Below are 15,747 nucleotides of genomic sequence, written 5' to 3'. Positions count from 1 at the left end.
TAACTTCCACAGTACACCTCATTTAATGAGTCTCTGGACACTTGTTCTAAGTCCTACTGAGCTTGGGACGGAGACCAAGCTTCTAGCACTTACCCAAGCCAGCGGCCACTCCAACCCATGGTAGAGAACATCAGAATCTCACTCAAAATAAAGTTTACATTATAACTTCCAGGCATGTTGAAACCTAAAAGACATATGTTCCAGCAATCTCACTATGAAAGATAAAACTAGACATAAATGCACAACTTCCTTCAATGAACTTCAGGTGAAATGTGCAAGTTCAAACATAAACCTGTAAGAAATATATTGGACCAGAAAAAAAGTGACCACAAAAAAGAAATTTCATTATGTGAGAGAGTGTTCGGGTCCTCTCCAATCTTGAACATTTGATGTGTTAAGATTTCCAAAGTTTGCAAGCTTGCTTTGATGAATCTGTACAATAACCAGAAATCTGACCTTGATAAAATGATTTCGAATCTGGACCTCAACAACTACACAGGGTTAGTGGTGGGGTGTAGAGGTCCTTCACAGCTTTGCTCAGTTTCAGTAACAGTGACACTTACTCTAAATTAGAAGTTAGCTGAATGGATTCTGAGAACCCTAAAGTTCTGCACAATTTTGTGCCTCAGTGGGAATACTTACCCTGACACCAAGATCACAAATGACACAGCAGGGCCGACCACCTTCCCCCGGCCTCAGACCAGAGAGGCTGGAAGAAATGGTTGGGGTGGGGGGATATGTTCACTAATTACACTGGAAAGGATAGTTAACCCTTTCTCCAGTCACACCTAAAGATCTCTAGCCTCTCACCATGGGCGTGTTCTCACACTAGTACCAGCACTCCTGCCAGGGAGCGGAGCAGAGAAAACCATAGTTGAGCAGAACTGAGCTGCTCTGCAGGCCAATATTCTCCCGAGTGTCTTTTTTTCTCTTGGAAACCTGGATATGTTTAACTTCTGTGAGTAATGAGGGCATGGACTCCACACGGATCAATGGAGCACAGGTCGTTACTGAATTTTAGCCCCGTATGGTCAGATGAAGCTAGGACTCCTCCCTGCGCTATTATGCCCTGCAGTGTGGTGGGGGGGTGGGGGGGTGGGGACTTGGAAAGGACCCAGGGTCCTCTGGGTTTTGGGTTTTGTTCGCTCCTAGCCAGAAACCCCTAGAATTCTAGAAATGGTCCAGTGACTGTCCCCGCACCAGAACTGAGGCCCACATGAATATCCACTTTATTCTTTTTTTTTTTCAGCTTTATTCAGGTATAACTGAAAAGTGAAATTGTAAGATATTTAATGCATACATCACGATGAGCTGATGATGTACACATACATTGTGAAAGGATTCCTGAATATCTGCTCTATTCTAATGCAAGTGTAGGGGGAACATTTTTTTCTTAGTACAGTAGAGACAAACTGGAGTTTTTCAGAACAAATGTTTATTTAAGAATTAAGGGCAAACAAAACATTAAAGCATAGGAATACACTGAATACAAGTGTCTCGTTTGGTCTGAAGTCTTGAAAGTGACCCTAACTACTTACCTGAGGTAGATCTAGGTTGGCACTGTTTCAAGAGAACCTCCAACCATCCCAGAAGTTGCCTTCTAGTGCTGGTCACAGGCCCCCAGGCGGTCCTCCCCAGCCTCAGGCTACGCTGCGTGAATAGTACCCACACCTCTTCCCCATGGTTAAAAGACCCTGGACCTGTTTCAAACCCACAAAGTTCTGCTTGGGGGGTGGTCCATCCTTAATTTACTTAAAGACTAGATACAGCTAGATTAGCCAAAAGAAGGGTCGTTACCCTGCCGTGAGGCCAACTCGGTCCCCTTCTGCAGGTTCTAATGACTAGCAAGCAGCCACAGGACTAATTTTCATCGCTGCCATGCCATACACCCATACTATTTTAGTGTTACAGTGATCAAACACACACTAGCGATAGGCACCAAAGAAAAACAAATACATCTCGTGCGTTTTACCACACTGGGCAACTGTTCATGGTAGAAGAGCTATTTACGGAAATAATACTAAAACATACCAGAGTGAATAACCTTCCAGGACCTGTTTGCTAAAAGAAAAACACCCTGGAACCAGATTCCTTCCTATCACTTCGAGCTGCCCTGTGACCCTAAGATTATCAAGGTCACCAGCCAGCCATCAAGATCAGAGATCAGAGCCACACACAAAGCAGCCGCTGGCCACCTCTGTGGTCCAAGGCCAGCGCTCCTGGAGTTCAAGGGTTTGCTGAGATCAACTAGATTTGTCAGACGCAGACTAGCAACAAAATATTTATTCACCAGTCTAGAGTCCCAAATACTGCAGGAATCTTAAGTATTTTTATTACATCTCTTTTGAGGGGAAAAATCCCCTCAGAACTGTTCATTTATAGATCCCTGGATTATAGTACTTCTAGAGAATGTTGAATATAATAGTTATTCTGTTAAACTAGAAATAAGTGCTAATCCCTAAACCTCTGATAAATTTAGCAACTACTTTTCCCTTCTAGCGTTTAGAATCCTACATTCCAAGCCAAATAAATACCTTATATTGTAGTGATTGCAATCCTTTCCCTGGGAATAAAAAGTAGTCTCTCCTTTCTTGGCAGAACTGAAACAAATGAAAGGCATGTCATTACGGGACTGAATCAAACAGCAGGATAATGGAGAGAAAAGAACACTGGCTTTGGAGGTAGGAACCTCAAAACCAGAAGCACAGCTGCTCCACTGACAAAGCGTCACCAGGTATCACCTGCCTGCACAGGCCGGACGTCCTTGCAGGCCTCCCGTTGCCATTCTGCAGGGAGGGGAGCTGCTAAGGAGGTGTTAGCACCGGGAGGGGTGGCACACGAAGCCACAAAGATGTGGATACTAGCAACACCATAACTGCTCCTCAAGCTGGAGTTTCCGAGTTGAAAAGAGATGAATCTCTAAAGCAGAAATTTCAAACACCAGTGATACTCAGACATTTTCGGGAAAGGAAACCTTTGAGGGTTCGCCCCCACTCACACCAAGTGTGAAACGCCAAGTGTCCCGCCTGTGTGTGAAGTTGGCCCTGCAAAGGGGAAGCTTCTGGGAGTCCTGACCCAGGAGAGCAGCTCCCCACCTGCCTGGCTGTTTCCACTTCCAGCAAGTTCCCTAAGCGACTTGTCAAAACCAGTCCCCAATCTGGCCAAGAATTTTTTCAAAAATAGTAACCACCATAAGGCAAAGTCAGTCTTCTGCTGTCCCCCACAGTAACACATGCCACACCGTCTGTCACAGGGCACAGTCCTTTCCTTTATTGGATTTCCACATTTTAAAAAGAGAAAGTAAAGCGATCATAATGAAGTGGTTGAGATAAAAGAAAAGGATCTTTACCTGAGTTTCCCATCAGGCCTGCTCTGATCTGCCCGAGCTCCTCCCACAACGAGCTGGGCTTCTAAGAACTGTCCAGGTATGGACTCCATGAAAGTCACCTCTACACACGGGTCAGCTAACTGGGAACATGGCTATTCTCACACCTACTATATGTACACCACCCCCGATTAGATCTCTCACTAGAGCACGATTCTCCACAGAGTAGGTTCTTTGGGGCCCAGAGGTGCAGGTTTCTAGCAAGGCTTTTTTCAGACTCAAGATATTTATGGGGTTTTTCACACGTGTGGGTTCCCTGGTGTGCCAACCAAAGGAGCTGATGGCTGGCAGCTTTTCTCCCTCAGACTTCATAAGGTTTCTTCTCAGATCGGTTTTGTTGTTGTTGATGCAAACCCAAGAAGGCTCTCCATCTAGTGCTTTGCCACACTCAAGACAAATACCTAAATTGTCACCGATATGGCTTTTCTGATGGTGAGGAAAGTCACAGTTCCTTTGGAAGCTTTTACCACACTTTCTGGGGTTTCTCCCGAGTGTGGGCTCTCTGGCGTCAGTGGGTTGTGCACACCAAGGGCATTGTCCTCTGGTGCGAACTTCCCGGAGGGAGAGGAGTGAGCGTGGCCTGGAGGCTCTCCCCGTCTCAGCATCTGCAAGGTTTGCCACTGGTACGAGTCCCCTGTGAGTGACCAGATCGGAGCTCAGATTAAAGGTTTTCCAAGCCTCAGGGCCTTGGAAGGTTGCTCGTTGGAGTGACCGGTAGGATTCTGTTAGGGCAGCTCTCTGGGCAAACCACTTCCCAGCTTCCTGCAATCGCAGAGTCTCTGGTCCCCACTGAAGTCTGAGCTCTTAGAAAAACCTAAGTTTTGCCTAGAGTTCCTCATTTTAATGAGTTCTCTGACTCATAAGTGTTTTTTTTTTATGGTGTTATAACTTCTTGTCCGGCCAAGACGTTTGTGAGGCTTCTGGTGCACGGGGAGGGCTGAGCTCAAGCCCCTTCTCCCCTGCGTTACAGACACAGGGCTTCTCGCCACCGTGGACCGTCTGGTGCTGCAGGAGGGCCGAACTCTGGCGGAAGCCTTTGTCACACACACTGTACGGGTAACGCAGCTCCTCCGTCTGAGTTCTCATTTTCGGCTGGGCAACAAAGCCCATGCCCAGGAGGAAGCCGCTCTCACAGGCAGGCCACTGATGGGGCTTCTCTTCCATGTGAATTCTTTGATGCACAATAAGGTCTGAGCCACAGCTGAAACTTTTCTCATATTCAAGGCATTTAAAAGTGTGCGTGTGAGTGGCCTGGTGCCTGATTAGGTTGGCACTGCGAGTGAAACTTCTCATACATTCCAAGCACTTGTAGGGCTTCTCCCCGGTGTGGACCCTCTGGTGGACAATGAGGTCTGACTTCTGGCCAAAGCACTTCTCACAGGCGCCGCACTTGTAGGGCTTCTCCCCGGTGTGGACTCTCTTGTGAACAATGAAGGCTGAGCGGTGTCGGTAGCTCTTCTCACACTTGTTACACTTGTAGGGCCTTTCGCCAGTGTGAGTTCTCTGGTGGCTAATGAGATCCGACTTCCCACTAAAAGCTTTTTCACACTCCAGACACTTAAATGGTTTCTCGCCAGTGTGAGTTCTTCGGTGGCGAATGAGGTTCGTACTTCGACTGAAGCACTTATCACACTCGCTGCACAGGTACGGTTTCTCGCCAGTGTGGCTTCGCTGGTGGACGAGCAGATCAGAGCTCTGTCCAAAATTCTTGCCACAAATGTCACACGTATAGAATTTTTTACCTGCATGTGTTCTCTGGTGCCCTGAAAGGGCTAAGTGGTGCCAGAAGCTCTTCTCACATTTGCTACATTTATAGGGTTTCTCATAATTGTGGATCCTCTGGTGTGAAATGAGATCTGAGCGCTGGATGAAGGTTTTCTCACACATATCACATCGATAAGGTTTCTCTCCACTGTGGGTTCTCTCACACATAATAAGAGCTAAGTTTTCGCAGAAGTTTTGCTCACATTCAAGGCACTGGTATAAGTGATCATCTATATGAGTAATCTCATGCACACGAATAAAGATCTTCTGACCCTTCTGAGGGCACACACGATACACTGTCCTTCTCCGAGTTCTCTGATCACGCCTCTCTTCTGAAGTGTACATCTCTGTGGCTCCCTCCTAGGGCGCTTCCCACTGGCCACCCTGGCCCGTCATCTTCTCCACTGTCATTTTCCTGATAAGAACTTGGAAGATACGCCCGTTTTAGGCCTTTGAGTCATGAGCTGTGCATCTCTACAGGTTTCCAGCATCATATACACTAATTCCTTACTTGGTATTTCCAACACTGTGAGACAAAGAAGAAGTATTATTTATATTCCTATAACTGAGAAAGAATGCTCAGAGTTAAAATCACTGTGGAAAAGACAGGAGTTCTGCATCAGCCTGTAAGCGCCCCAGATGCTGCAGGGGCCGAGCCAGAGTCAGTCTCCCTCTTTGCCAGTATAAAACCAATCAGCAATACGAGTGCAAAGTACTAGGGAGAATTATTCCTTTCGTGACCTGGGTGACCTCAGACCCAGGCCCTTCCTCCTCCGCCCTTGCTCTGGCTCAGGGGTGCCGGCCGCCTCCCCTGCCCCTTCACTGCTCCGTCTTTCTCCACAGCGCTCACTGCCCAGTGCAGCGCACGCGAAACCCACTGATGCGCTGTCTACGGCTAGAAGATGCACAGTGTCTGTTTTGATTGCTGCTCTTTCCTTAGTATACAGAGCAGGCATCCAGTTGGTGCTTAATAAGCAGCTTATTGCAGTTCCACTTGGATCCTCAGCTGGCAAAGGACAGGGCTGAATGCCACACGGTGGGAGCTGGTCTGATGGGATGTCGTTTAGAAGAAACAAGCAAGGTGCATTTCAAAAGACGGAGGAAGCCGGAGCTCACCTGGAATGTAGCGGAGGGAGAGCAGCATTCACTTCCTGGTCCTGAGACTTTGACTTCTTGATGAAGATTGCATTCTGGAAAACACAAGGACAAGGAAAGGGTAGACAGTCATAAATGACAGGACTCAGCACTAGATCATTTCACTCAAAGAACCTAAAATCGGTACAGTTTCCTTAAAAAGAGCTGCAAGGTCTTCTTATACAAGCCCTCATGTTCAATCCCAAAGAGAGTACTCACAGTCCTGTCACCCCACATGCCTCTTGGAAGAAAAGGACATAAAGAGTCCATAACCCATCCTTGGGGATGTGACAGCATAGCAGGAAAGGGCCCCTACCTACCCTCACTGACACACTGAGGCGCCACCTTCCCCAGGAGCGCAGGCTGCCCTGGCCTGCATTACCTCAGGGAGCACCATGTCCCCAGGGAGGGGCGCCACCACCCCTGCCTTCTTGGCCAGACATGCCATCGCCATCGTCACCATTTTGTCTATTCACAATTTCTCTTTCAGCCACATATCAGGATGCAGTCGACTGTGGGCACACGGAACCAGACAGCCAGACCTGTCCCGGATTTCCTCCCTCCGCAGCTCTAACCTGCCTATTCCAGGTCACCAGACTCTCAGGTCCTTCCACCACCCTCCTGCCACTGAGGAGCAGGAGGGAGCACGCAATGCTCAGATGCAGACAGCAGCGGGCACACGCAGAGTCCACAGCCACCAGGATTCACACGACACGTTCAGGGTTCTGGTTCCTGCAAAGACGGAGTGCACGCACGCCAACCGGTTCGCTTCTCCCGCAGAACGCGAGCCTGAGCCCTGCACGGACCGCAGGGAGCAGGGCCCGGGACCAGCAGGGGCGTGTAGACCACCGGAGCGCAACCCGACCTGCGGCAAGTTCACTAATCTTTGTCCTTTCTGCATCCCTTGGCCGGACTCAGTACAGGCGGAACCGCAGACGTCAGAGAGACTGCACAATGTCAGGCACCTGGCATTTTTCACAACGCCACCGGCTTCCTGCCGGGGGCTTAAAACCGACTCCAGTCGGTGCATAGAAAGCAGAGCTGGGCAGCCCGGGGCAGAGCCGATCTAAAGCTCACTGTCAAAAGGAGAAAACCCACTCTAAGCACGAAAACACTTTAAAGAGTTCTGATCAAAGGATACAAGGAGGACACTTAGCGCGCACGTGGGACGGGAAGAGGCGGCTGTGGAAGGACAACTGCTCGCAAAGAGGAGGGTGGAAAGTGGGGGGAGGAACCCTGTGAGCGCACCACCAAGGAAAAAAGGGCAAAGGGAAACTTCAGGTCCTTCAAAACGAAGGAAACTTTTTAAATGCACAATCTCTCTCTCCACTAATGCCATCCAGTTCTAAAACAAAAGCAAAACTTGACCACAACGGCAAAGTGGTAATGTGCTTCGGCATGAGCGACCCTGGAAAACTTTTTATGTTCTAATAAAATCAAAATAACTCACCAAAAACTGGGATGAGAGGAAGAAAACAAAGTCAAATAACCTCACTGACTACTGCATTAATGGGAAAATCAGATAATTAAAGGTTCAATAAGAAAATGGGACTAAAGGCATTTTAAAAAGTAATTGAGGGGGAGGGGGCGGTGGTGGTGGAAGAAGGTATAAGGGGAATAAATGGTAATGGAAAAAAGACAATAAAAAGCTACATTAAAATATTTTTTTAAAAGTGTCTAAGTACAAAGGTAGCCATAATAACAAAAATCAAACATTGTAAAAAATTTTAAATGAAAGAGCAATGAAAACACATTGGACAAATGTTATATAAACAATACACCAGTGATGAGACCAAACACATCAATCACATCAATAAATGTGAATGAGTTTAACTCACTTGTTAAAAGTGATTTTTAACATGGCTCACAAGCAAGACCAAATGTGCTAAATACAAGACACCTAAAACAAAACGATTCGGAAAGGCTAAAAATAAAGGGATGGAAAGGAACACCAGGCCAAGGGAAACAATAAAAGTAGGGCTTCTATTCCCGATATCGAGCAAAGTGGAATGCAAGCCAAAATGCATTGAACATGATAAAGGACACTCTTTAAATTGTAAAAGCCAATAATTACAATAAGCTTACAAAAGTTTTGATTCTCTATGTACCAAATTACACAACAGTCACCTGTTTAAAGCAAAACCTAGAAGATGCCCAGAAACATAAATAAAAACATCAGTAAGAAAAAATACTACTGTCAGTAAAAGGACACACAAGCTGGACCAAAAACAAGTAATGATGCAGAACACCCAAATAAGGTAACCAGTGAGTGGGTCTCATGGGCATCTGTTAAAACTTACACCTTCATTATAAGGAATAAACTTTCTTTTCAAGCACAAATGAAAGAGTCATATATTATTAGGTTATCAAGGAAGTATCAGTGAGTTCCATAAAGTGACATAAACAACACTCTGCTATAAAACCAAAAGTGTCTCAAATATCAAATAACAAATGACCACCCCCAGCAGGAAAAATAAACAATTATAACAACTCTTCAGTGAAGAGAAAATGGAAAATTAAATGAATTTCTAAGTGTTGATAATTGACTATTACATATTGTAATTTATAAAATAAATTTAAAGCAGTGATCAAAGGAATAGTTATAGTCGTAAATAATTTTTATCAATAAAAATAAAATAATTATATGAAGAAACTAAACTCTCAGATCAAAAAGTAAATCAAAACAAATAAGGAAGAAAATCAACATAAAAACAGAAATCAATGAACTAAATAGAAAAACAATGAACCTAATTATAAATCAAAATCCTACTTATTTTGATAAACCTATATATAATAAAGTACTAGCTCACATCATAATGGGAGTTGGAGGGGGATGGAGAAATGACACATTTACAAAGTAAGAAAGCATGAGGAATAAATATCCACCAAAACAGAAAAGCAACAAACAAATCCATTTATACATGAGACCATTCTGTAGAATTCTACAAAAATAAATGTGATAACCCGTGAAATAAGACTGTTTCCTTAGGAAACACAATTTACCCAAATCAACCCAAGTAGAGCCAGGAAGTTTTAAAACAGCAATATGCACAGAATAAACAGAAAAAGTTACTAAGGAACTATCCCACAAAAACACTAGACCTAGACTGTTTCAGAAGAGAATTCTAACAAACTTACAAAGATACTTCATACTTCATAACTGTTTTCTAGAGCACTAAAAATAAAGAAAAACCTCTAATTCTTTTGTGAAAAAAGTTTAACACTAACAACTACAGCTGATGAATAGAGTATAAAAATCCTACAGCCCAGTATCAATATGAAAATTGCTAACAAAATCCAACACCACATCCTTATACAAACTGAGGTGTAGTTTTTGGTACTTTTTATATTGATGCATATAATATACATTATTACACAAAATATAGCATACTCTTTTACACTATCGCTTTTTAAAATTTACCATTTATCCTAGAAATCACTCCACATCAACTTGTAAAGATTTTCTTCATCCTCTTTCACAGCTGCATAATACCCCATTACGTGTGAATATATCAAGTTTATTCAACCATTTCCTTGCATTTTTCTTTTTTTTTCCTTTTCTTTTTTCAACTACTTTCTTACATATGAGTATTTTAGGTTGTTTTAAAAATTTCCAAATTACAAACATTACTACAATGAGTAGCTTTATGCATGTGTATTATCATATTGTTGCAGGTGAATCTTCAGAGTCAATTTCTACAAAAGGGATTGCTGAGTCAGATGTGAAGTGCATTTCTATGTGTATAGAGAGAAACAAGTGAACAGTAATAAAGCAAGCAGAGTCAAGTGTTAACATTTAGGAACTATGGGCAAAGGGTATGTGGGCATTCTTTGTACTCTTTTACAACATTTTTGTAAGTCTCAAGTTATTTCAAAATTAAAAGGCATTTTATTTTTTTAAAAAGCATGGTAGTGAGAGCTGGCACACTGTGCTAGTTAAATTAAATGTTCAAGCTCTGAAATCAGATTTTGGTTCAAGTTCCCCGTATGCTCCTTTGTAGCTGTGAGAACTTGGATAGTGACTTAAGGTCCTTCGGCTTCGATTTCCCCTTTGATCCAGTAGGTGAGCTACCATGACAGGCCTCAGGGAGCTGCTGCGAGAACGAGACAGGTGTCAGTGACGGACTCGGCTCAGTGTCTGGGTCTAAGCGGGCGCTCAGTGAAGGCCAGGTTCTATTCACCCAATCCACCTCCACGTGCACAAAACCCCTCACATTCATCCAGCCCACCCTCTGTGCCTGGCTCTTGCACAAAGTCTCCTTCAAAATCCATAAAATAATTAATAAATAATAAAATAACTCAGCAAGTTAATGATTAATATGAAGACTGCAAAAACTACAAAAGCAGTTCTGGAGAAATGTTAGGAGGGAAAGAAAGAATCCAGAATCACAACTCCTATAAAGATATGCAAGCATCTGGACAAATAGCTAATACAAGATGGTGGGTTTATGGGAGTTTTGTCTTTGAAAATGTATGTAACTGTTAAGGCCAAAAGGAGAATAGAGTAGAAATAAAGGATACTGAGCCTGGAAATAACCTGGTAAATGAACCAGAATATTTCCTAAAATTATCCGCCCAGGGTATTATATTTGTCCTAAGTAGCCAACAACTGTGGGGCACAAAAAAGAAAAAAATTGTAAATAAGGAAACAATGTTTATGCATATCTAAGTTTTTTAGATGTCAGCTCCTGGTAAATATACAGTCTAGTTGTCAAAACTCTAAGTAGACCATAACACTTCCCTAGTTCAAAATATTATAACTGTCTCCTATCACTAAGAATAAACACAACATTTTCACAGCTCTATGTAATGTGGCACCTCCACCTCTCTCCAGCCCCACAGGCCACCTCAGAACCTCTGTACTTCTTCCTTCGGCCTAGAAAGTTCTTCCCCCAGGTAACTGATTCAAGTGTCTGCCTAAAAATTATTTCCTCAAAAACAGACACATGGGGACTTTATCTAATATAGCACATCCCCTTACCCTGCTTTATGTCTCTGCAGAGCACTCGTTACCCAACTTTGTGGTACACGTTTTATGTTTGTTCATCGGTTTCTCTGCTACTAGAATATAAGTTTCGTTTGGGTTGGGTCTTAGCCTTTTCTTGCAAAAGAATACATTAGTTGGATGAATGATAAATATGAATGAATAAATGCCAGAACCGCCCCCCCACCAAAAAGGTCCATTATCATCCTTGGAGCCCTAGGTGCAATGCAACTGGCTAGGCCAGTAGCCCTAGCTGGTCCATCCGGCAAACCTACATGTATCCTTCCAGTCTTAGATTCAGAACCCTCCTCCAGGAAGATACTGGTTCTCTCTTCCATAGCTAGGTCAGAGGCAGGCAATACAAGTCCAAGCACACTGGCTGAGTAGAGGACTTCAAAGCTCAAGGTAATCCTTACAGTTAAAGGCTATATGGGGCAAGCAATCAAAGCCTATAAAGCATCATCTAAAAAATAGATGATTCTTACCTTAGGTTTAGGATTGTCTTACTTATTTTTCATTGATTACATGGATTGCTTCATTTAATCCTCCCAAGATCTCTGTGCAGTTGGTGTTAATACCAATGTTTGCACCTTACCGGTAAAAAGCCTGATGCTTAGGGCAGTTAAAATGTTACCCAACACGTCTCAGCTAGTAGAGCCAGGATTTAAAGTGCCATCTTCTGACTCCTGAGCCTGCCTAAACCTTGGGCATACTGACTTTTGGGGGGCTGCACATCAATCAAGAAGCAATTACTACAAGCCTATTGTGAATAACCATGTTGGAATGGAATGTAAAATACACTTAAATTGGTAGAATGGGACTCGGTTTTATCACTTTGCTATCTCACAAGCTAAAAGAGGATCATTCCCCTTTTCCACGGATCTTCTGGTCCTACCTGTCCTCCACCTCCAAAGCCCACCACTTTCATACAGAAACATACAGCCTGGTGTGCCTTGGCCATTGCAACAGAGACCCAAGGCTGTCTTCCTTTTGCTTCCAAAAGGTCTCTAACTCATAACTATTCACAACACACAATTCTCCCCTCTCCTAGAGAAAAAAAATCAATAATGTTGAAATTTATAATTTTTGTGAAACTTTTCATTTTTCTGAAGCTGAACCTCTAAATATTGGTCCCATTTTCTCCCCACTCCAGTCAGCACATATCTCAGACATATCTTATCTTACCTTTTCTCACCTCTGCTTGCATTCTGTTTCTGCTGCAAGAAGTACCCGCTACTGGTAGCCACAGTTCCTTCCCATTTCAATACAAAATTATCAAGAATCCTTCCGGACAATAATTAACTTCATAATAAAGCCCCAAGGCCTCTTTTGCTAATTGTTTTTTGTTTGTATTATGGCAACCTCTAAGGTCACGGACCCATTCTTCTAGCACTGGTAAGTGCGTATAAAAAAGTTACATATAATGCAGTTTCCAAAAATGGCTATGGAGTGATTAAAGCAACCGGATTGCCCTGCATCTAGATGCGAATGCAACAATAACTAATGTCTGCAGTAAAGACGGGGGTGGGAGGGCTCCATTCAAGGCCTGCGGGTTTCTTCCCCAAGACGAAAGGCACAGGTCACTTAGAAAACTGCCCCGCAGTGTTCACTGTTACTGTCCGCAAGAACCACTACGCCGAGCTTCTCTTTTTTCAACTTTTCATTGACCGCCTTTCGGTCCGGGGTCGGAGGTCCCAGAGCCACGCGGACGCGCGGAGCAGGGCGGCTCCCAGGGTCTAGGCCGCGGGGTTCCAGTCCGCCACGGCCCGACCCGACCCTGCAGGCCCAGCCGCCCAGGCCCGCGGCCCGCTCGCCCCGCGGCCACCGCGCCGCCCCTCGGCCACCGCACTTCCGGTTACTCGCGGACACTCGGTCCCGGGGTTCCCGGCGGCCGCAGGCTCCACGGCAGTGGACCGAACGGCCCACCGTCGGGCAAGGAGGGAAAGCAAACCTGGGGCCGACGAGAGCCAGGAGCAGCTCCCTCTGGGCGCCGGGGCAGGGAGCTGGGGCTGGACGGTCCGGGCGCCTCCACGCTGACCAGGCCGGCTACGCCAGCCTTCTCAGCCCGGCCGGAGGCGGCGGCGCAGCCCCGCCCCGCGAGTCACGTGGCCACCCGCCCGCGGCGACAGCGCGCCCCGCCCACGCTCCTGCGCCAATGGGGTCGCACCTCGGGAAGGGGCGGGGCCGGGGCGCGTGCGCCCAGGGGCTCTGGGCCGTGATGGACGGAGCCAGCGCTGTGCTGCGGCCTTGCCCAAGCTGCGGAGGGCCCGGATGTAGAAGTTCGCGGTTTGCGTTGCACTTTCCGAATCCTGCTCTTTCTTCAAGGCCGCGAGACCGGCACTGGACGCAGGAGTGGGGTCGCACGGATGGATGCCCCCAACCCTGAGAAAAACCCCCGAAGGACAAGGAAGAAATGGAGGATCCCAAAGTGTTGGGTAGGAGGACGGTCTCAACATCCAGCCGTTCTTACTAAATGCTGTTCTTGCTAAATATTAAAGCGCACACCAGGACTTTGTGGGCGCAGCTGTCACTGGAAGAGCCTGACCGGAACACAGCCGGGTAAGTGTAGGCGGCTGCGAAGAAGAAATCCACGTGCAATGAACCAGTGTGCATGAGCCCTGGCCGCGCCTCCCTGCTGGGAGACGGAGCTGGGGAGTGAGTCCCGGGCCCTTTCCCTGCCTGCAAGTCAGTAAAACCCTCCTGTGACAGCCACGTCTCCTTTCTGAATACAGCACCCCGAGCTGCGCGCCCCCTGAGACGGTATCGAACCTCAGGCGGGGGCTTCTCTGTGGGATTCGGTCGGTCCGCAGCTGGCCCTGGGGTCGCGACCTGACAGGACGGGACCGGCCCTGGGCGTGCCGTGCCCCCCAGTGCTGGCGGCGGCTGTGCGGTACCGACCGGCCTCCGCAGTGAAGTCCGGTGGCCACCACAACCTCTTTGCTCAGACCGTTCAATAGGAGGCGGTTGAGTTACCCCCAGAGGCCTCAGTAATTGGTGTTTCTATTCCCGTTTGGGGCATAGGGTTGTCAGAAGAAGAGTTTCATTTCTGGAGCGCACGTAGGTTCTGAGACTTTACAGGGAAAAGCAAACAAACACAAAGCAAACCTTTGTCAGGGTGCCGACTGAAGGTATTTCTGAAGGGGATTTTCAGGGGCATTGAAGGTAGAGACCTGACACAGCCCAGTGCCCTGCCTGGCTCGAGATTTCTGGAGGTCACCCTGGGGCCTGCCTGTTCCCGGCCTTTTTGCAGAGGCCTCTTAGGGGAACAAAAACAGAATTCAGTGATGCATGGTGTACCAAACCCATAAGGTTTAGCTCAATCAAAGCAGCAGGTTTTTAATATAAAACTCTTCAGTTAGACTGTGAACTGGTTGCTAGTCAATGCAGGGTCGTCTGAGAAGCTGGAAATACCGCTTAAGAAAAATGGGAAATCAACCTTCAGTTCCGAATTTCAGTCCCATCCTGAAACACTGGACACATTTTGAACATGACCCTTTAACAAAGAAACAAGAAGTTTTCTTTTGCAATGTCACATGGCCCCGATGTGTTTTAGGGAACCAGCAACATTGGCCACAAAATGGCTCTTTTACTTGTAATACAATATTACAATTGGAGCTATTTTGGAAAAAGGAAAAATGGAATGAAACCTTATACCTTCAGAATTGTATGGCGTTCTATCAAAATCTCAGCCTATAAGAGAAATGTGCATTAAAGAGGACCCAAGGGTTAGAAACGGAGTCCCCAGCTCCGACATAGCCAGTCCTTGAGGGCCCCTGGGAAGACCTTGCTTTCTCGCCTCCAGGTGCTCCCAACAGGGGACCTTGTCTCCCTCCTGGGGAGGTCTGTTTCTTCTGAGTTCCTTTTGCCTCCCCCTCCCAGCGCTCAGCCTCCCTATTCCTTTGGTCTCTCTAATCTTTGAGATGCCCCCAGAACAGGGAACGAATACTCCCATCCTGCGTCCCCCACTCCCTGAGTCTGCCACCATCAAGGTACTAGTCTCCACCCAGAGGGCACACTGGGGTCTGAGTGGGGAAGGAGAAATGGCTACTGTCTGCTCTGTGTCAACATCAGATCTGTATGACAGGGAGGGAAATATGGAGGGACCTCAGGCTGACCCAGAGGAGTTTATTAGCTTGATTAGTGGTATATTCCTCACCCCTAATTCCACTTGGGGAGATATTTTATCCCTCCTTACCATCCAGCCCACTGCCGAAGATAAAACCTTTACTGTTAAAAGCCAAGGAAGAGGCTGATGAAAACATGCTCCTCAGCCTAGTAGTCAGATCTGGTGGTGGCTCCCAGGACTGACCCTCAGTCATTGGCCCCAGTGACTAACTAGACAGGGCTGCCTTGGTATTAGGGGAGCCTACTGCAGAAGGGTATGGTGGGTCACCCCACTAGAAACATTCCACAACAGGTCAATGAGAGGCCTTCGACCTTCTTAGAAAGATTGAATGAATGCTTAAGACAATACACTACA

At 46.2% G+C, this 15,747-nt stretch overlaps 1 protein-coding gene across 3 annotated transcripts; it reads right to left on the bottom strand.

Annotated features, from left to right (window-relative positions):
- Nucleotides 1-1,423: 1,423 nt before the first annotated feature.
- On the bottom strand, nucleotides 1,424-13,370 carry ZNF322 (zinc finger protein 322). 3 transcript variants are annotated; one of them, XR_004900732.1, is made up of 4 exons: nucleotides 13,219-13,370; nucleotides 6,266-6,339; nucleotides 3,350-5,675; nucleotides 1,424-2,600 (listed from the first exon to the last, which is right to left on the bottom strand). XR_004900732.1 is itself a non-coding variant. In XM_028503491.2 (3 exons), exon 3 carries the CDS (start codon nucleotides 5,492-5,494, stop codon nucleotides 4,268-4,270), a length of 1,227 nt encoding a protein of 408 aa, XP_028359292.1. In that variant the 5' UTR covers nucleotides 5,495-5,675; nucleotides 6,266-6,339; nucleotides 13,219-13,370; the 3' UTR covers nucleotides 2,343-4,267. The 3 variants fall into 3 exon arrangements, 2 of the variants coding, with proteins under 2 accessions (XP_028359292.1, XP_035871558.1); XM_028503491.2 differs by having other exon boundaries at nucleotides 2,343-5,675; XM_036015665.1 differs by lacking the exon at nucleotides 13,219-13,370 and adding an exon at nucleotides 12,453-13,028 and having other exon boundaries at nucleotides 2,343-5,675.
- Nucleotides 13,371-15,747: the final 2,377 nt, after the last annotated feature.

Source organism: Phyllostomus discolor, chromosome 14 (genome assembly GCF_004126475.2).
Source record: "Phyllostomus discolor isolate MPI-MPIP mPhyDis1 chromosome 14, mPhyDis1.pri.v3, whole genome shotgun sequence".
Classification (NCBI taxonomy): Eukaryota; Metazoa; Chordata; class Mammalia; order Chiroptera; family Phyllostomidae; genus Phyllostomus; species Phyllostomus discolor.
This window is presented reverse-complemented; position numbering and strand designations above follow the sequence as displayed.